This window comes from Schistocerca nitens, chromosome 1, assembly GCF_023898315.1.
Source record: "Schistocerca nitens isolate TAMUIC-IGC-003100 chromosome 1, iqSchNite1.1, whole genome shotgun sequence".
In the NCBI taxonomy this organism is placed as follows: domain Eukaryota; kingdom Metazoa; phylum Arthropoda; class Insecta; order Orthoptera; family Acrididae; genus Schistocerca; species Schistocerca nitens.
The window spans coordinates 948200722-948223545 of record NC_064614.1 but is presented as its reverse complement, the minus strand read 5'-3'; the positions used below and the strand labels follow the sequence as shown (position 1 = coordinate 948223545).

At 37.6% G+C, this 22824-nt stretch overlaps 1 protein-coding gene across 3 annotated transcripts in view; it reads left to right on the top strand.

The window, feature by feature from the left end:
• The window catches only part of LOC126194409 (myoneurin-like), a 128455-nt gene that overhangs the window by 102189 nt on the left and 3442 nt on the right, over positions 1 to 22824 (top strand). For 2 of the 3 annotated variants that reach the window (XM_049932763.1, XM_049932765.1), the window contains exons 9-10: positions 2947 to 3092; positions 7799 to 7966. In XM_049932763.1, the coding sequence (XP_049788720.1) occupies positions 2947 to 3092; positions 7799 to 7966 (314 nt within the window). The remainder of the gene's footprint in view (positions 1 to 2946; positions 3093 to 7798; positions 7967 to 22824) is intronic. The other variant, XM_049932764.1, reaches the window with a different exon arrangement.

Genomic DNA, 22824 nt, shown 5'->3' with positions numbered 1-22824 from the left:
GTTTTCTTATGCAGTTATGCAGTACCCAAGCCGTTGCAGTCACTGTACAATGGGCCATATCCAGTGATTAGGAGAGGTGGCCACACATTCCAGATTAGAGTAAATAGTATGCCTACCACCGTCGCACTTGACTGACTTAAGCCCGCATTCTTTAACACATTGGACACAGCTAGGACTGCAGGAGATGAACAAGAAGATATGAATGTAGCACTAGAAAATGTTCCCGTACACCACAGCCACCATGGATGCCAGGTGTGTCGGAGAAGAAAACAACACACATCCTGCTGGAACCACTGGCTCCAGTGGCACAATGCCAGGTTTCAAGAAAGCAGTGGTAACGCATGCAGGATGACATGTGATGTTTAATCTGCGACATCATTAACACTTGGGGGTGAGTCATGCAGCATCTTCTGTCCCCGCAAAGGCGAGTGTACAGTGGTATATAAACATTCAATGTGGCTAGTATCTTTCATTATAGTTACTCTTATACATTAGTGATATAGACGATTCCCTGCCTCGCTTAACAGTTAATTGTTCAGCTTTCCATGCTTGCAAGCTATCCTGTATAGATGTGTTTTATGTGGAAATGAATGTTCAATTCTACCAGATACCACAGGTTCTTTAAAAGTTCAATGTGGCAGAGGGAGGAAAGCAGTTGATCCAATGTCTGTGAATGATGTGGCCACAGCATTGCAGGAAGGATTGAGTGGTGGTGTGCAAACATGCCATATATGGGGAATTAACTGAGCATTGGACATACCTGTGAGCACAGTGCATAAAATCCTATGAAATAGCCTGCTTTGCTATCCACACACAATCACCCATGTTCAAGAATTACTTCATGCTGACTTGCCAGCGCAACAAATGTTTAGTCTGGAATTTCAGGCTTGACCTGGAAGTGGACAGTGAATGGCCATGGAACATTCCGTGGACAGATGGAGCCCATTTCAATCTCCCAGGACAATTGCAGAACATGGGAAACATAAAACTTGCATGCACATCAACCAGTACCCCTTCATTCTGCAAAGGTGACTGTGTGGTGTGAGACGATAACATCATTTATTGTAGAGCCGTATTTTTTCAAGGAGATGAATCCTGTGGAAAATGTTATGAGAGTCTTTTGCACACCAAAGTTATTACAACACTCCGCAGCATGGAAAGTGGATGCTGCAGAGGCAACTTCAAAAATGTCAGGCTTCTCAGCCGTTATTTCTCTACAGCCTGACTGTCCAGTACACCTGATCTTAATCCATATGACTCCTGGCTGTGGGGTTATCAAAAAGATATTGCGCTAAGTGTTCCAATTACAAATGTTGCTGAATTGAAGGCACACATTGCGCAACACATTCTGAATGTGACCCATGAGACACTCCGACCTGTTGTGGAACATGCTATTTCTTCGTATCAGCTTGTGGCAGAAATTAGTGGACAACATATTGAACATGTCTTGTGCCAGTTAGAAACAGATTCATTTCAATTTTTATGTGGTTTTTGGACCCAGGACAATTAAAAACCAATTTAATTTTGTTTTGCATGTGGTTTCTGGCCACAGGACAATTAGAAACTGAATTTTTCCATCCAATGTCGTACAACCTTGCTGTGGTGAATGGCCTTACCTAACAGTGCCACAGCTGTTGATTGCTGAACTTGTGCAGTCGCGCACATTGAACAATATGGATGGTATAATGTGCAAACTCAAACTATAGACGTTGTATTGTGATTCATCTGTCATTTGTACCAACCCCATTTACATTAAGACACTTACTGCACCATCTATTGGTAAAATTTTCATTTTTTGTTCCATGACATTTTCTCTGCATCAATAATATGCTATTCAAATTTGATGTCATTTTGAGAAGTGGTTCTCTTTCTGCTGTGTTTTGAAACTGGAGCTTTAATTATGGATGTACTGTATATAATAATACATTTGATGTGGTACTGATAAATTGCTTACATAGATAAAAGCTACAAATTGTGAATGATTGAACCAGCACTAATTGTGGATATTTGAACCAGTTTTGTACCTTCAAACATTTGGTCTATTCCATTTACAGGTATTCTATGTGTGACTAGTTCACTATTTATCCTCTTGTTTAAATGTTTATGTATTATATCATTCATTAAGCAAAAATTGTGTGTTTTTATTTCCCTTCTGTATTCTGTAAGTACTTTACCAGGAAAGGTTAAGTACAATATGAAGATAAATTTACTCAAGGTTTAGAAGTTTCTAAGACACACATTTGGGTGTCACTATCCAACTGTTGACTCTAGAGTTTTGGTGCTTCTTTGTTGTACTTATCTACATTATTACATACTGCATTTGTCACTTGCTTTATTACAATGAATCAATGAGGAAACATATTTCATTTTAAAATGATTAATGGCTACTACAGATTCTTGACACTAAATCAAAAGTACATATGTGGTTGTATAGCACACTGCCTCATTATTACTTCACATGTAAATGTAAACATCACTGTAACAGATTTCCAGACTGATGTCTATTATTGAAGTATGTGGACATTTGCCTGCTGTAAATGGTCAGACAAGAGACCCTTTTACCCCTTGTTGCAATGAATTGTTGTTAACTAGAAGAGATGTTATATTATAATCTCATTAAGATCTCTGTAGCTATTACATACAGAGATTTTTATCTCTGTAGAAGGTCATTTTTGACTGTATGGGTGTACCATAGATATATAATATCAAAAAGTGCTTGGCTTCCTGACGATTTAGCTATGCGGGTGTATTGTGATGTTACAGTGAATGTAATATGATGTGTTGGGCACGTAATGGAACATTGTCACTTATGAAGCTATTACTTCTTTATAAAAAAAAAAGAGACCATTTACTTGCTCTCCATAGCAGTGTTTCCGATCATTGAAGTCTGATGATATGTGTGAACTATGAGAGTTATTTCCATTAGCAAACTTTTTATTTTTTCAGGAGATGTATATCATTGCTCGTACCCACAATGCCAGTATTCAACAGCAAAGAAGTCACAGCTTGGATCTCATATACGAGTTCACGTAGAACAACGTCCCCACTCGTGTTCTACTTGTGGGCGAGGCTTCCTTGAAAAGAGCCATCTGGTAATGCATATTCCACTAAAATAACTCTCATGTTTATTTCAGATTTAGTATCAACATCTTGGATGGAAGAAGAGCTACTGTGGGATATATACAACTATTCAAAATGTTTGGATGATGTTTTCTTCTATGGAAAAGTTTGAGAGTGCGAAAAAGACAAATGACACAGATGTTATCATAATATTCATGTTTATTGTTCTTTTGCCTAAGATGCTGTGACAGCTTAGACATACATTTCTAGGATTTTGCATCATAAGTGAAATGTTCACCATGAGCTGTAAGGATGTTGCAGACATGGGACACTTTCTCTGTACATTAATTGCACTGAAATGTACTTCTACAGAACCGAATAACCCAGAATTATGAACATTATTAGTTCTTTTATCACAATAGCCAGTCTCATGGAAAGATTCAAAATGTTTATTGAATGTTTCACATGGTTCTGATGACTTTGAGTGAGATTGTTAAACAGCAGATAAATATTACCAGCAACATAAAATTAAACTGGGCTGAGGACCATTTGATACACTATCTGATCAAAAGTATCTGGTCACCCCTATGTAGGACCACTAAATGTCATGAGAAGTGGACCTATTAGTGTAAAATGTGTTTGGGAGTATTGTGTTGTCAGTAAAAAAGCAGTAACAGCAGAATGGGTCAATCAGCTCACTGATTTCGAATGTGGACTAGTCCTCGGATGTCACCTGAGTAACATATCCATCAGGGACATATCGACCCTTATAAAGCTGCCCAAGTCAACTGTGGGTGATATGATTCTGATGTGGAAATGCAAAGGAACAAAAACAGCCAAACCATGAACAGGCAGACCCCATGGCTGTTCATAGGGAGTTAAAAAGAATGTGGTCCAGTGGTTGAGCAGCAAATCATAAATCACACGTTTCTGTAGTCAGTGCGTGCAATGCTAAGTGACACTTGAGATCATGTAAGGAGTGACTGATTTAGAGTCATGAATCACAATATACATTGTGGAATCCAATGGAAGAATTTTTGTTTGTTGAATGTCTGGAGAATGCTACCTATCAACATAGGTAGTGCCAACAGTGAAGTATGGAGTGTGTGGCGTCTTTCATGGTTAGGGTGTGGTCCCATTATTGCACTTAAGAAAATGCTAAATACATGAGGATATGAACACAATTTACAGGATTGTGTACTGCAAGCAGTAGAGGAACAGTTCAGAGACAACGATTGATGGTATCAGAATGACAATGTACGCTGCCATAAAGCAGCATCCATGTGACATTCCTGAAATGGACTGGCCCTCTCCAGAGTTCCAACTTGATCCCAATGGAACACTTTTCAGATGAGTTAGCTCAAGAAATCAGATCAACATCATTACTTCTCTGGTTTTGGCTCTTCAGGAAGAATGGGTTGCCATTTGTTCACAGACATTCTTTAGACACCTCACAGAAAGTGTCTACTGCATAGTTCAAGCTATCATAAATGCGAAGTATGGACACACCCCACGTTGATGTCCAATAACAGGAATCTGGATCTTTTTGATCAGATATTGTACAATATAAATAACTACCATATAAGTAATTAATTCAGGACCCAAAAGTAACATCTGTTGATTTATTAACTCCACTTATATAAATAATGTCATTAATTGCCCTGAACTATACTTCCACAGAACCGAATAGCCCAGAATTATGAACATTATTAGTTCTTTTATAACAACAGTCAGTCTCGTGGAAAGATTCAAAATGTTTACTGAATGTTTCACATGGTTCTGATGAGTTTGAGTGAGATTGTTAAACTGCAGATAAATATTACCAGCAACATAAAACTAAATTGGGCTGAGGACCTTTTGATACACTATCCGATCAAAAGTATCTGGTCACCCCTATGTAGGACCACTAAATGTCGTGAGAAGTGGACCTACCAGTGTAAAAGAAGACTGAAAATGTTGGATTACAATTATGAATTAGGATGGATTGCTACTCACCATATAGAGAAGGCATTGAGAAGCAAAAAGGGACATTTAAAAGTAGATTGTTGGATGTTTTTGCTATTGTATAGAGTACTTCATCAGATAAAGGAACACATAGACATGTGCAGTTCACACACATGGCCACTGTTATCTCTGGATGATAATAATCATATCAGATATCAAAGTCCATTCAGCCAAGACCAAATTATTTTAGTTATTAATAAATAGCTCACTAAATTTTCAGTCAGTAACATATTTATAACGTTTTGGTTTTCAAACTATATCAAGAAATATATTTCTGTAATTACAATTTGGTACAAGAATCAGAAAACATGTATGTACATCCATTCACTTAGATTTCAGATTTTTCTGTAGTTTGTCATGCAAAACATTCCATTTCAATAGCACTTTTCAAGACATAAAGTTACAAAACATTTGAAACCATTCCTCTGCTTCTTTTTTCTACAGAATGAAAATATATATGTGATACCTAGTGTAAAAAAAAAAAAAAAAATTGAGATGGAAAATTATAAGACTGTTTTTGTTGCACCAAAAGCAGAATTCACTAGTGAAAACTATAAAATTACAATGGGATGGAATAGCTGGCAACAATTTACCTGAGGAAGGCAAAATTGCATTGCTGCAGATAGTCACACATTAAGTTATGAAAGTTATTACATAACTACTGAAACTGTTAGTTTCTGTACTAAGGATAAAAACGGGATAGGTTTGGGAAAGAAGATCATGTCTCTCAGAGCTCACATTGAGAATGTTCACGTGTTGTAAGGTGGCTGCCCTCATTCCCACAACAGCCCTCTCAACCTGGGCTCTGAGTGAACTGCTTCTCTTTATCCAGACCTGTCCCATTTTCCTCTCTGGGGAAGAAAATCAGTTCCAAAAACAATGTACAGTTTTTTCTACTTTTAAATGTGCCTATCAGCAGTACTGGAATATTGTCTTCTGAAGGCAAATATTTTCCAGCCATTCAGTTCCTTGTGATTCAGTTTTCTCAAGTGATTTTTCTTTTTGATATAATTAATCTTTCTGACATTCTTCCTATAGTTTTGATCATGTAGTGTAATTCTTGCCTGTTGTCTTTTTTGTCATTTGATGGTCTCTTTTCTGTGCTCCGTTATCTTTTTTCCTATTTAACAAATCCTTTTCCCATGTTCAACAAACCATTTATTTATTTCATAATTTTTTTCTCTACCGAGCAATATTTTCTTGTGTCCCCTGACCATTTTTTATTACCATTCACTTTTCTTTGTTTACAAATCTTTTTAGAATTTTGACAAAATATTTTCATTGTTTAGTGGTCTACTTTTCATTGTTTGGTGATCTTCTTTGCTGTCTCTTTGTAATGCTATTTGCTCCTCTACAATCTGAACAATGTCTTCAAAGAGTATCTTTGATTATTCACCTGTCAGTAATTTTTGGGATGTTCTTCCAGTGGCCAGTTGCCTGTTTATGCAGACCCTTCCATTGTTCTACTACTGTTTCCCTTATAGGTGTTACTTTCTTGACTCTAAGACATCCCCCCTCCCCCCACCCCCCTTTAAATGATCTCATCCTTGTTCCCTTACCTTATCCCCAATACCTACACTCCTTCTGAAAATGTATGTCACGGCATCCAAACATTAGCACCACATAGTTTCCTTCTAACGAAGAAAGAAAAGAAGGAAGAAAGATTAGGGTTTAATGTCTACTCATCAGTGAGATGTTTAGAAAGGGAGCACATGTTCAGATAGGAGAAGGAAATTGGCAGTGTACTTTTCAAGGGAATCATCCTGGCATTTGGAGATTCAGGGAGCCATGGAAAATATAAATCTGGATATTTAGTCAGGGTAGCCTTTTGTGTTTATGACATGGCATTGGAACAAGCAGCCAGTTGTCATGAAAGAAATATTAACACTCTATGCTGAATGCTTATTGCAAAGAATATAAAAAGGTATTCACTGTGAATTTTATCAGTCTGTTTTTGGAGTGGTTCTTTTTGTTACTGTTGCCTATAATAGGTTTAAATTGAGTTGATTCGTATTACATAATACTAGCAATCTAACTTGATAGGCTTTTGTGAACAGTAGTGCACTGTTTACATATTTTTAAATAATGCACATGTTTGCAGCCTGAAGTGCAAATGCTTAATGCCAAATTAGAAGTTACATTCAAAACAAGAAAAGAAAAGTTCAAAATAGTAACATCATGAGATAAAGTAGTTTGAGATTCTAACAGCAAAATGCTGAAAAAATAGGAACATTGTTATGATTGTCCAGTATGGATGAAAAAGCCATATGGATGAATGACTTTTTTTACACAATAGTGAATGAACTTGATTTAATATTTGCTTTGTGATAATCTGACCGTAATGGGTACATTTTTGCTTTTTAACACTGAATTAGTTGGTTCTTTTCATTTGCTGTAGAACATGCATGCAATACTACATTGAACCTATTATGTTTCTTAAGGTAAGGCCAAATTAAGACGGGGCAATTTTTATTTTATTTATAATTATTTTTCTCTTGGCACAGCTGAACAGTTTGTCATCATTTAGCCCCTTCTGCAGCATGTGTGGTGGTGCTGCTCATAAAATCTCAACAAGCATTGTGTGCTGCACTACATGATTTTGATCTGCCATGCTTTCTGTGACATGTGACTTCTTTCGTCACTTAGAAGATTTTTTTTTGGTCATTATTCACATTTTATTTTTCCTGTTTTATTTGCATGAATTCATTATTGTATGTTAAAACTGTTTCTAAAGGTTCGACATGAGCGAATTCATTTGGATGAGAAACCATTCAGGTGCAGCCAATGTGAATATGCTAGTTCCCGTCGAGATAAACTGAAAGAACACTTTGGCCGTCATCATGGGGAACAGGCTTCTGCTAAAGTGCCCTACAAGGCTCGCCAAGCTCGTGTAAATCATAAGGTAGATTTTTGCTTCACAGTTAATACTTTTGCTTTTGTAAACAAATAAATAAGGCAAACAACTACATTCACTTTTAATTTCATTGTTTACATAGCAGATTCGTGCACTATAATGCAGGATTGATGTGTGACTTGTCTACTGTTCTGTTTCACTTTATCATTTTTAAATACTTTCTACACATTAAAGATAGTTCCCACAGTAAAACAGGAGTACTTTTTACCATCCTGAAAGGCAATAATATGAAGCAAAATCAACAGGTGCCATGTTATGACTGGCATTTTGTGCAGCTTTTTATCTTATAAAATTTTTAGATTTCAAGATCTTTGGTGACAGGAAAGCATAAAGAGGGCAATCTTCTCTCACAAGCTTTGCAGTATCTCTATTTTCTTGAAGCTACAATAATCTGATGGTCAAGGACTAGTAGCAAAGTGACCCTTCTTTCATGCAAATCTTTGGAATTTGCCTGGTGCTACCACCAATGAATTTACTTTCTCATATTTGAAAGATAATAAAGTCAGTATTTTTCATGCCAGTCTGGGTCATGTAATTTCCTTAACCTGCCAATTTCTCATGTTGTGGCCACTTTGTTTTTCTTAACACAGTTTAAAGTTTAATATTTAAGAAGGAAAAACATAAATTGTGAATGTTCTGCTATATTTATTTATTGTAAACTGGTTTTTGATTTGCAAGAGGTTCGTCAGATGATTCGCTAAATTGTTACACTTTTTTCAGATTTAAAGATAATTGACTCTACATTTTGCATGCCAGTTAGAATCGTGCAACTTCCTTAACATACCAAATGTGTGGGGAATATTTATTTTATAAAATAAATAAATTTGAAACTCAAGATGCAATTATACCTGGGTAATTAAGCAGGGAGATTATATTTTTGCCTGAAAAGAAAATTATTTAATATTAATCCTTATGATAATTTGTGGGATTTCTGAGTTAAAATTGGGGTCACACCGATGGTGATTACACTGAACTCCTCTTAATCACTGACACATACCAATCACGATACATTTCGCTGAAGAAATATGCCCTGAAACGTAAATTAGTTTTGTTCCTTTTGTAATGGAAACATATCCAGTCACCAATCTAGTGAAGAATGATGTAAAATGGATAAATTTTTACATCCATATGAAAGCCTTGAAAGTCAAGTGCTGTTAAAAAGTTATTACTAGAGACCGGATTATATGCATTTGCATGTTGCATATGCATTTGCATCTTTGGCTCCTTTTCATTGATTATTGCATATTTTAACTAAAAACTAGTGATGATGCATATTTTCGCTCTATGTTTCAATATTCTAAAAATTTATACAGACAGTCTCTAGCTTGATCTAGTTTTGATGTCTCACAGATTGATCACGACCTAGAACTGCGTGCAATCGCTAACCAAGAGGCCACTGCCTAGCAAAATCATTACAGAAGAGGAATAGGAACAGACCAGCAGAGTCAATGCTTCTGCACCCGCACCCCCGGTTAATTCCCTCCGCTGTCATACCATACACGTTGGCAACAATTAAATTAAACTACGCAAGCTTTTAATTGCATGTCTATTGTTTCAGTTTAGCTTTCTATTTACTTGTAGACAATTGAACGTGTTTACGACGTGTAGTGTGTAACGTATCGTGTGCCAACCCCCCCCCCCCTCCAAAATGAAACATCGTTTTATGGATAGCTGATCATCTTGGAACATTTACATATGACAGAATTGTTTTATATTGTGGAGTTAGCAAGAAAAATGATTTGCGCAAAAAAAAAAAAAAAAAAAAAAAGTTTCAAATAGACCAGCATGTCAAGACAAGTCTTCATATCACAGGAATGTAGAAGAAAGGATCATGATAACAACTTCTGACAACAGCAAGTTGCAGTAACAGGGATTTGTCCAAAGGTAACCAGAAAAGTTGGTTTAACATGGATCTATGTGAAGCATTCATTGCAAGCAATATTCCTCTTCACAAACTTACAAATCCTATCCTCAAAGGCTTCCTGCACAAATATTGCTTAAATCAAAATATACCGGATGAATCAACATTGTGTAAAAAATACATACCGACAATTTATGTAAATGTTCTGGCAGAAATACACAGTGAACTCAAGGACGGCATTATCTGGGTTTCAGTTGACAAAACTACTGACACTTGTGGCTGTTACATTGCAAATGTAATTGTTGGCTCTAAAAGAAAAACATTCTTCTTCCTACTTAGTGGCCTGCAAAGAACTTGAAAAAGTAAATCATTCTACGATCACCAGATTTGTGAGGGAGGGTATTAGAAAAATATTTACAGAATCTCCTGCAGATGGAAGGATGTTTGTGTTTATCTCAAATGCTGCTCCCTATATGATCAGAGCAGGCAAATCCCTCCGAGTATTTTATCCCAATTTGATCCATGTGACGTGCTTTGCTTGTGGAGTGCATCACCATGCTGAAAAACTACGTTCCATATTTGTGAATGTAAATAAACTGATTTCATTCACAAGGAAAGTGTTTCTAAAGGCTCCTGCTTGTATCAAGACCTACAAAGAAAAACTAGCAAATATGCCTTCACCTACCGAAACAGTGGTAACTAGTTGGGGTACGTGGATTGAAGCTGTGTTGTTTTACAGTGAACATTTCGAGGCCATCAGAGGGGTAGTAAATGACTTCGATAGTGCAGAGGCTTTGTCATTTTGTCAGTGAAAGGATGCTTTTAATGATTCCAGCATTAAAAAACGACATTGCTGTGATTAGCACTCATTTTTCTCATTACTTGCAAGTATTAAAAAGCTTGAAACTCAAGGTTTGGTGGTGAATGAATCTATTCAGTTAATGAATAAAATTATTCTAGTCAACTCCTTATTGTCAGAGGTATTCTCAAGAAAACTTAAAGAAAAGTTTGAAAACATTTTAACCCAGGCTTTGAATGCTTGTGCCAAATTGATAATTTTATTAATGGAACAAGTGAACTTTTACCAGAAACAATAAGTGTCAACATAGCACCCAAATTCAGATACTGCCCAGTTCCCTCAGTTGATGTAGAACAGTCCTTTTCTGCTTATGAAAATGTTTTGAGTGATCGAAGACACGATCTTACTACCGAACATTTGAAACAGTACTTGGTCATTTATGTTTACAATAGTAGACAAATATAAAATAAATTGTAAATGATGCTTTAGTCAGATAATGTTAATTAAAAGTTAATGCTGCTCAAAAAAATTCATTATTGTATGTTGTTTTTTTAAATAAAATATTATGGAGTTTTTGAGCATGCCCCTTTGCATGCGATATATCTCGAAGTTGGCTCTGTACATATTGATTGTTTCACTGCAACTCACTCGCATTGCATCTGCTTTTTACCAACAACAACAGCAAAGAAGAAACAATTCTTGAAATAGGCTATGCACCCCTAGTTGCAGATTTTTAGAAAATAACCCCAGAAAGGCCCCCTTCCTAACCTCTACCAGAAAGTATTCAGAAAATGATATCAACATTCCAAATGTACCAATTTTTTGTGTGCTCAATGCTTTTCCTCAAAACTGATATGCGCAGGTTCTGCTTTTACACACAATACATGCAGTAACTACCACTTTTTTATTATTTGATTTTGCATATTTTGACACTTTTCATGCATTTTTAAGCATTTTTCATGCATATTTTAAGGTTTTTATGATGCATATAGTCCAGTCCCTAGTTATTACCAAAAATAACATCAGTTAAAATGATACCATGCTTCATGCACTTTGGAGTGACGTACAGAATCAACTCTGCCAAATTACATGATTACTACCACTAATTACAGTCACATGATATACTCAAACAGTGAGAAAATATAAAAATAACAAAATTCAAGATTTAGTGATATTATAGGCTGAGGAAGGCTTGTTACAAAACAGGAGTTGTTTCTCATCTTACTGCACTTGATGCACCATTTCCAGTGTACGAGTGTAAGATGAAGATCTCTCACACTGCCTGTGAAAGGATATATTTTGAAAATAAAAACTACAATTCACCTCTAAGATCAAATATTTTTCCAGCCACTTATTTCTTTAAATATAGGGACAAGTGGAAATCAGATAGTGCCAAACCTGGTGGATGATACTCTCCAATTTCCCTGTCTTTTGCATCACTGAAACACTTTTGTGAACAAGTGTATTGCCCTGAAGAAAGAGGATTTCTTTTTCTGGCAGTATCAACTTCATATTTTTTGTTGCGGGACTGCTAACTTCCACCAAGGAGGGCTCCATTTTAAAATGTTCCAAACATTGACAAGAGTTTTTGTGGCTTGCATACACTCTTGACCAGCATTCAATACATGTGGTATCCATCTTTCACAAAGCTTTTTGTGTAAATTGTACCATTCTCTCATCTGTTCTGACATCTTTAGTTGTTGTATGCCCAATAGTATATTGTACATTCTCTCATAGTTTTCATCTGCAGTTGCAGTTTTAGGGCATCACATATTGTTTTCAAGAGAAATTTTGAAGTGTTTGAGGTTAGCTGTCTGTTTTTTACAGTTGAAAATGGAGAAGCAGACTCATAAACCTTCAGAAAATTTGGATGAATTTCAGTTGGTAATGAACCATCCAAAACAAAGAATTTTATGACGCCACTGTATTCCAGTTTAATCATTTGACTGAAATACACACAGTATATTACTTCAAAAAAAGGATATAAAGAAAAGTATTTCACAGGTCAAGTTGCCACAATATATGCTAAACAAATTAATTCACTAATATCAATGACATCCCCGTGATAGAATTTTTTGCTTTGCTCTCATAGCTTCAGTTTTTTGGTGAAAACTACTAATGACATTTTTGTACTGCTTGCTAGGATCTCACTAGGGAGATTTATTGACAAAATAACGAATTCTTGCAAATATAATTGGATGGATAAAAAAACTTCCTCACCAAGTGGTGGCAGGAAGAAAAGCATATAAAGGCTATGGAAATGTGAAAGCTTTCAGAGCCAGTGATTCCGTATTCTGGCAGAAGTGTTCTTGAGAATCAAAGAGTTATAAAAGTAAAGGACTGGCAAGGTTTTGGATACAAAGAGAGAGATGAAAAAGTTGCCCAGAACCCCATGTGATGGAAGATGTACAAAATGGGTTTGGTAAGTCTCTCTTGACCTGGGCTTGTGGGCAACTGCTCCATAATGTTCCTAATTTGCTTCCTCTCCAGTACTTGCCCTTCATCCCTCTTCCTTTCCCTTCACCCTTTCTGCCAGGAGGAGCAGCCACTGGCTCCAAAAGCTTGCACATTTTTATGACTTTTATACATTTTTTCTCCTGCTGCTGCTTGATGGGTACATTTTTTTTATCTGTCCCATTATATTATTTTTTCATTTGGGAGATAGTTTGCCATAAGCTCATACCCAACGTAAGACTTGCTCTCAAAAATGGGACATGCTCCTATGCCACAAGCCCCTAAAGAGAGAAAAATATAGCAAACCAAAAATGCTACATGATTGTATATAATTAAAAAAAAAATCTACTACCAAGTGGCAGCAGGAGAAAAAATACACACACACACACACACACACACAGGTTTAACTTATGCTAGATTTTGGAGCCAGTTGTTCCTTCTTCCAGGAGAAGAGTTGAAGGGGAAGGAATAGGGGCGAAGGAAAAGGACTGGAGAGGTTTAGGAAAAGCGGTACAGTTCGGAAAAGTCACTCAGAATTGCGGGTCAGGGGAGACTTACCAGACGGGATGAGAAGGAAGCACTGATTACTGGGTACTGTGCTGGACAAGATTTGAAAACCTGAGAGCTTAAAGGTGGAAGACAGTGTAATGTGCAAGACAGAGATTACTGCTGAAACATCGTGCACAAGTTAATAAGAGTGAAAAGCTAAGATCATTGTATGCAACAGAGGTGGGATGGCAAAAAATGGACACGTCAGAAAATGAAAGATGTAGAAAACTAAAATGGAGTGAAAAATGGAATACACTACTGGCCATTAAAATTGCTACACCAACAAGTAGTGCAGATGGTAAACAGGTATTCATTGGACAAATATATTATACTAGAACTGACATGTGATTAAATTTTCACGCAATTTCGGTGCATAGATACTGAGAAATCAGTACCCAGAACAACCACCTCAGGCTGTAATAACGGCCTTGATATGCCTGGGCATTGAGTCAAACAGAGTTTGGATGGCATGTACAGGTACAGCTGCCCATGCAGCTTCAACACGATACCACAGTTCATCAAGAGTAGTGACTGGCATACTGTGACGAGCCAGGTGCTCCTCCACCATTGACCAGACGTTTTCAATTGGTGAGAGATCTGGAGAATGTGCTGGCCAGGGCAGCAGTCGAACATTTTCTGTATCCAGAAAGGCCCGTACAGGACCTGCAACATGCTGTCATGCATTATCGTGCTGAAATGTAGGGTTTTGCAGGGATCGAATGAAGGGGAGAGCCACGGGTCATAACACATCTGAAATGTAACATCCACTGTTCAAAGTGCCGTCAATGCGAACAAGAGGTGACCGAGACGTGTAACCAATGGCACCCCATACCATCACGCCGGGTGATACGCCATTATGGCGATGATAAAAACACTCTTCCAATGTGCGTTCACAGCGATGTCGCCAAACATGGATGCGACCATCATGATGCAGTAAACAGAACCTGGATTCATCTGAAAAAATGACGTTTTGCCATTCGTGCACCCAGGTTCGTCGTTGAGTACACCATCGCAGGCGCTCCTGTCTGTGATGCAGCGTCAAGGGTAACCGCAGCCATGGTCTCCGAGCTGATAGTCCATGCTGCTGCAAATACCGTCGAACTGTTCGTGCAGATGGTTGTTGTCTTGCAAACGTCCCCATGTGTTGACACAGGGATCGAGACGTGGCTGCACGATCTGTTACAGCCATGCGGATAAGATGCCTGTCAACTTGACTGCTAGTGATACGAGGCCGTTGGGATCCAGCATGGCGTTCCGTATTACCCTCCTGTACCCACTGATTCCATATTCTGCTAACAGTCATTGGATCTCGACCAACGCGAGCAGCAATGGCGCGGTACGATAAACTGCAATCGCAATAGGCTACAATCCGACCTTGATCAAAGTTGGAAATGTGATGGTACGCATTTGTCCTCCTTACACGAGGCATCACAACAACATTTCACCAGGCAATGCCGGTCAACTGCTGTTTGTGTATGAGAAATCGATTGGAAACTTTCCTCATGTCAGCACGTTATAGGTGACGCCATTGGTGCCAACCTTGTGTGAATGCTCTGAAAAGCTAATCATTTGCATATCACAGCATATTCTTACTGTCAGTTAAATTTCGCATCTGTAGCACGTCATCTTCGTGATGCAGCAATTTTAATGGCCAGTAGTGTAGTTATTGTGAAGAAATGGCGAGAGGGAAGGAATTACTGTAAGTTTATTGTAAGTAACAAAGGTGGGAGGTGAGCAGTGAAAGATGGACGAGTCAGAAAATGAAAGATGTAGAAAACTAAAATGGAGTGAAGAAAGGAATAGTTACTGTGAAGAAATGATGAGATGGAAGGAATAAATGTAACTTAATGCTACGTGGGTGGCAAGAAACAACTGTGGAGTTTGGAAAAACTGGTGTGTAGGGGAAGAATCCAGATGGAATTGTGTGCTGAAACAGGCACCGTGGTCATGACTGTCATGTTGTAGAGTACGCTCTGCAATAGGATATTGTGTGGCTGGTATACACCCTCTGGATGAATTGGCATAGGCAGAGAGTGTATACTACCAACACATGATATCTTGTTGCAGATCATGCCCTACAACATGACAGTTGTGACCCCAGTGCCTGTTTCACCACACATGCCATCTTGATTCTTCCTCCAGACCTGTGGGAACTCCTTGGTTCTCACCATTCACCTGGCCTTAATTTCTTCTGTCTCAGCATTTCTTCACAGTAGCTATTCCTTTCTTTGCTCTGTTTCAGTTATCTACATCTCTCATTTTCTGACCTGTCTATTTTTCATTGTCTCCCTCCCCCCCCCCCCCTCCCACCTCTGTTACATACAGTGCACTTATCTTTTCACTCTTATTAGTCTTCCACCCGTAAGCTCTCATGTTTTCAAATCTTGTCTGGTGCAGTCCCCAACAATCAGCCCTTCCTTCTCATCCCATAGGGTAAGTCTCCCCTGACCTGGAGTTCTGGGTGACTTTTCCGAATGGTACCCCTTTTCTTAAACCTCTCGTCCTTTTCCTTCACCTCTCTTCCTTCCTCTTCAGCTCTTCTGCCAGGAGAAGCCACTGGCTCCAAAAGCTTGTTCAAAAGTTCAACACCTTTGTGTGCATTCTCCTCCTGCCGCTTGGTGAATAGGTTTTTTTTATCCATCCAATTACACTACTGTGCATGCTATGCCAGCCAACAAAATATTAGTATCTTCCCGCTATTAGTAGTTTAACCACTTATGCTTGATATGAATGCCTCTGCACCTGTAGAGGGAAACATTAGAGATGTGCTATATCAGTGTCACCTGAGTAATGATAAGTGTACATTATTGAAAAGATGGTGCATATATCCTTGTTTTAATTGTGTTGACATTATAGCAGCAGTGCGGAAGGTGACCTCATTTGATCACTTTTAGGATGGAACATTATATTGTCAATATGGGGGAACATACTTGCATATTGTCACTAGGTGGATATGGCATATATGTACCAAAAACATTTATAAAATCACAGTGAAAAGTATTCACCTTCCATTTTTTCTTTAAGTACAATAATTCAAAAATCTGGAGGATAATTTTTTTGCAACTTTAACATGTGGGTGATGCTGCAGGATCTTGAGATGGGAAATCAGTCATGATGTGTTTTTCCAAGTTCTTATTAGCTGTCAAGGAAATAATTCTTGCATCTAAAAGCATGAGATTTATCAGTATTTTTAAACACTACAGTCTATTGACCTTATATGTTTTTGTTGTTTCAAGCTTATATTTGCACATGGCAGACAGATTAAAACTGATTACTCTCTTATAATTTAGTTGTTTCTGTCCTAACATCTGTTGCAAGAGATTCTGTAAGCGAATGCTGTAGGTTTTGTTTAATGTGCTCACATCATGTGTTGCAATTTGTTACTTCTAACTAGTTTGTAAATGGATGCCCCTTGTATTGATTAGTGAGCTATATGTTACACAGAATGCTTGGAAATAAATTTTTAAAATACCGCACATCATCTTTGTCAATATATTTTCGTAAAACACATACAATTTCATTTTACTTTTTGTTGTTTGAGTAATCCTGAGCCACATTATTTATAGGGTTTATCAGTTTTGAAGGGATGTGGTGTGTACTTGGGGCAGGGGGGTTGGACCTATCTCATTGCTTTGTCATGATATTAATCAATGAAACAGAAAGGGCGCTCATCAGGATGTGGAAGAGCAAAGATGGCCAGTACCAACAGATTTGAACATTAAACCATCAGTGTTTGAAATTTAAGAGCAAGTGAAGAGTTGATAAGAGTACAGAGGGATGGGTAAGCTGGGTGTGACAAACCAATGAAATGATTTGTCGTTGGGTACCCTGTGAAGACCTTTTCCATTGACAGACATTTCACAACTGCAAGTGGAAAAAACTGTTTCTACCTATTCATTATTCTTCACTTACTTTCACATTTTCCTTTGTAAGTGTAAATTAACAGAATTTGTTTGAAGGCCTTTGAAATCAACTATGTTTGTTCTCTCATTGTTGATCAGCCTTCTCCTTACAGTTAGTGTTTGGGAACTTCAAAATGAGAGAAAGTGTTTTTTTTAGAAGTCTGAGCCAATTTGCTAGACATACTCAGATGACATTGTACTTCCTGTGCAGATTTCTAGTCTTGAATCCTAGCCCTGTGTACTATAATCTATCTAAACATAACCCACATGTAATTGTACAAAAGGCCCTTGATATCAGTATTAACAGCTGTCCTATTTCATTCAAATGTGGAGAAGAGAAAAAATGATTGTCTATGTGCCTTGGAACCCACCATAATCTCTCTTGTAGCATTCTTATGGTAATATGTATAAAGCAGAATTTTTGTGCAGTCTTCTTTGGATATTGTTTGTATAATTTCATGGCAATAAGAACTTCAAAATAGAAACGTCTTGCTTCCAGAGATTCCTGTTAATTTCCCTGGGTGCCTCTGCTATGCTTACATGTATGTTTTACCGACCTGTTATGATCCTAGCTGCATACCTCTGAATTCATTCAATGTATACTACTGTGTGTATCTGATAAGGATTCCAAACACAACTGTAATCTAGAATTGGTCAAAACTAGCATCTTGTACACAGTTCCCGTTACAGATCCACCACACTTTCCCAGAACCCTCCAAAATAAACTTGTCTTTCTTACTACTGTTCATTTCACATCTTAAATGTCATTTAATACCACTTCATAGAATTGCTCCAAGATACTTAAATAATGTGGCATGCTTCAGTAGTTTACCACTGATATTAGAATCACATAATATCTGATAACTTCTCTTTGTTATGGACATTATCTTGCCTCTATCTACATTTAAAGAGGGCCAGATTTAGTACATGTAGTGAAAATAATTTGTCTTTATGCAACTATATACAATCGTCTTGTGACAGTACTTTCCTGTACACAATATCACTTCAATTAATGGTCAAAGTGGTATCGGTTTCACTTTGGTGTGGTGTCAAATGCCTTTTGGAAATCTGGGCATGTATAATCTACCAGTGATTCTTTGAGAGAAGCTTCTGGTTACCTACACTCTTTACAGTTGAAATGGGACTACTCACTGCGCAATTTATTCTTGGTAAAAGAGTTAGAAAGAGGGCTCATTCAGCTGCATATTTAATTTGAATCTGCTAGTCCATCAGAATCTGGTGCTTTGTTCTTTTTGAATAGTCGTCATTGATTGCATATTTCAGTCCCTTTTAAATGTGGGTCTGTGGTGGTCAAACATCAATATGCTAGTGATCTCTGCTTCCCTGAACATATTTTGAGATACTGAATTTAATATTTTATATTATTATTAACCTCATTTTCTGGCAGTACAGCTCAACAGTTTAACTTTTGACTGAACAGTTCCCTGTCTACTACAATGCAGCTTCTATCTCAGCTCTCTTGAGGTCCTTTTTAACAAATTGGATCCATAGTATATTTTTTTATTTTCCTGTACAGGTCAAATTTTATGTGTAAGCCTCATTGTTGGGAGTCTTTGAACATGTCAGTAAAATTTCAATCTTCATTTTCTAGTGTTTGCTTCCAGGTTTGATAATTTCTCTGTCACTTTACAGAATTTTAGTCTGTATCCATCATCCATCTCTCTCTCTCTCTCTCTCTCTATTTCCGGGCCAAGAATTTGCCTTATAATCCTTCAGAATGTTTTCCACATTGTCTTTTTGGTTTAGAATTAAAGTTTTGCTAACATACAGAGCATCAGGTCTGATTGCTGTGTTGTAATGTGTAACCTTTGCATGTATGGGCTAGCACTTTTTGTTGTAAGTGTCATGCATTCTCCTGCATGCTTTCTTGAGTTTCCATAAATGAACTTTTTGTGCTTCTTATTGTAGCCCCATTGGTTCTATGTTCTCAGTGAGATACTTGAAAAGTTTGTGCCTCTTGATTTGTCCATATTTTGTATTTAATTTCTGAAAATTAAATTTCATGCAAATGAACTAATTTTTTTTCAGCAGAGATTTGTACATCAGCTTCTTCAGCACATTCTTTGGGGACTTCTATCTGTTGGATTGCTGTGGTTCCATTGTCTGCTAGTGTCACTGAAAGACCTGCGAAAGCTAAGCAAGCAATTGTAATGCCATCTTTAGTCCGTCTTTGGTTCTTTAATTCTTTTCCCCATTCATTAATGACTATCTATGACAAGACTGAAGGAGAGTGGTAACAGTCCATCTCCTTGATGAACACCATTTTTGATTGCAAAGGGCTCTGATATTTCTCCCATAAATTTTACTTTAACTTTATGTCCATGTGTGTCATTAAGCCCATAATTAATTTTTTTATTCCAGTATATAAATCAGTTTCAAACATTAATTTAACATACGCCATAAAAACAAGTACAATACTCAACACAGAAAATTTGCAAAACAAAAAAAATCCTAACATATTGTCCTGGTGGTAAGCTTGTAATTCAGATTGCTGGAATTTCTCCATATGCTTCGAAGGCATGAACTGTAAATGCTGTAGCATCAATGGAAACTCTGCTTGCTCTGGGCTAATTACAATTAATTGCCTTAAACTGATGATTTTCTCTTATTCCAGATATTGTATGTCCCATGGCAAACCTTGTTTCTTGATCAGGCTGAATTTTTTCAGTATCTTATTTTGGTACATAAAAAAACCTTATGACTGGAATACTACGAGGGTTGTTCAATAAGTAATGCCCCACATTTTTTTCTCAGAACATATTTATTATAAGAGTCAGAATTTGGTGACAGCATACATCAACATGTCTTGTCGATGTCCTATTTTTCTACAGTCTTCATCATGTTCTATGGCCGTACGCCAATATTGTGGAAGAGCATGTATTCCCTGCTGGTAAAAGCGCTTGTCCTGTAGGCGTAGCCATGTTTCCACTGCATGATTGACACTATCATCATCTTCAAAGTGTGTTCCCAAATTCAATGTGTGTTCCAACAATTCAGATGAAATGGCCTTTCTTTGAATCTTTTGGTCCGCTGTGAGCATTTGTGGAACTCACCGTGAGCACCTCTTTGAATATCCGAGAATCTCGATCATTGCAGACGCACTTCCAATGCTGACCGACAACTGTAGAGCAAATTGTAAAGTTGTGATGCACTGGGTTGGTTGGTTTGGGGAAGGAGACCAGACAGCGTGGTCATCGGTCTCATCAGATTAGGGAAGGATGGGGAAGGAAGTCGGCCGTGCCCTTTCAGAGGAACCATCCCGGCATTTGCCTGGAGTGATTTAGGGAAATCACGGAAAACCTAAATCAGGATGGCCGGACGCGGGATTGAACCGTCGTCCTCCCGAATGCGAGTCCAGTGTGATGCACTGGGTGGCACGAATAATGGCATCTGCACGATTCAGCATGTCTGGAGCAGTAGGTTGTGACAGGACATCCTGAGCATGTCTGATCATTGAGCTCTGTTTCTGCATTTCCTGAAGCTGTAACTTTCTTTACACATTGCCCAACTGTGCTCCTATCAACTGCAGCATCACCATACACTGCACACAAACATTTATGGACATTCACGACGGTTCCTTTTTATGCACACAAGAATATAATAACAGCGTGCTGCTTGTAACGTGAGTCGTATGTAGATGTCATTTTGATGCTGTACTATGGCTCTGCCATCTGCCAGAACGGTTCGAAACTTCACCAGCGCACAGAACAAACATCAAATGTGAAGCACCAACAAGGATGTTTGTCTATTATTATTATTATTTTTTTTTATGTGGGGCATTACTTATTGAACGAACCTCGTATCATCACAGAATTTGAACAAATCATGTGGAGTCAATATTTGGTTATCTAATGGCCTCTACAGACTAGCACAGGTTGCTAGTCTTTCTGCTGTTCCTCCAGTGCCATCACAGGGTGATTTAGTGTGGCAGGTTCCAAAGAATTACATTTGCCAGTGATGCCAAAATCCTCATCATGCAGACATAAATTGATGAAATTTTTGAAATTCTTATACTGAGCAGGTGAACCATCACTAAAGTAATGTTATTAATGTTTTAAATCTTTTTCTTTAAATATGCTATTAACTTTATTTGAAAGGCATGAACAGCAATGGTATCATGATGGAGACAGATTGCTGATCATACAAATGATAATACTCTGACATTCTTTGCCACCAAAACAGGCAAGAAATGGATGTAATGTGGTCTGACTATCCTCCCAATGAAATCTTTGCACAGCATCTTGAACAACAAATGAATAATTCTCAGCAAAATCCATGAATATAATTAATTCACTATTTGTAAGGTTTCCTTTTAGCTGTTTAACGTAAAAACTTTGGCGTTTTGACACAAAGTGATGGCTTATTAAACTGGTAATTTTCAAAATCAGTGGTTCCATGAAATCGTCAACAGTTTTCCGACATGTCTCAAATGTGTGTATGTCAGTATGGACCCATTACTTGTATTCCAGTTTTTCTTCAGAGTCATAATTTTTAAAAGGATGTTCGAGAAAAGCCTCTTGTTGCATTTTTCCTGGACATTCTTTACAATGTTGCAGCATACAAACTTTTGATTCCAAACTGCATTCAGTTTCTTTCATCAAGGTTGCTGAAGCCAACATTAATTTGACATTTTGATGAACTGCACAGACACTACTGAATTTGATCCAGAAGCACTAACTGTAGTACACCATTTCGGCCAGTGCTCACAAAATTTTGAGAACCTCAGTTTATTGCCATATTGCTTACAGTAAGCAATGAATATCTCAATCAGGTTACAAAGGAGCAGGCTTTCTTGCTTGTGAATCTTTTCCCCTTGTATTCTTACTGCAATACAATCCTTTTTGTCGGCACATAAATGAGAAAACTGATCTTAAAAAAAAGTGAGAACATTTTGTTGTATTTCAACATTGAGCTTTCACCCTTTTCAGTTTGCAGGTGTTGCCAAGATCCCATCTTCCATCTATAGTTATCTAGCATTCTTCGCCATTTTAGTTGAAACAGCAAATTCTTTAGCTGTTTTTTCAATAGCCCAGTGATTTGGGGCCAGGGTCTGAATTTGAATTTTACTGCAACTGCTTGAAGTCCGGAGCTTAATCTTAAGTTCTTCAATTACGATGTCCATCTCTTCACATTTTTGGCACTCTTCTGTTTGTATTTGAGCAATATCTACTTGGCTTACACCAGCAGCTGTGGCAATTACCTTAGTAATGCTACCTTGGGCTTGCTGAACTTTACACTTTATGTATCCCATTGAAACCCT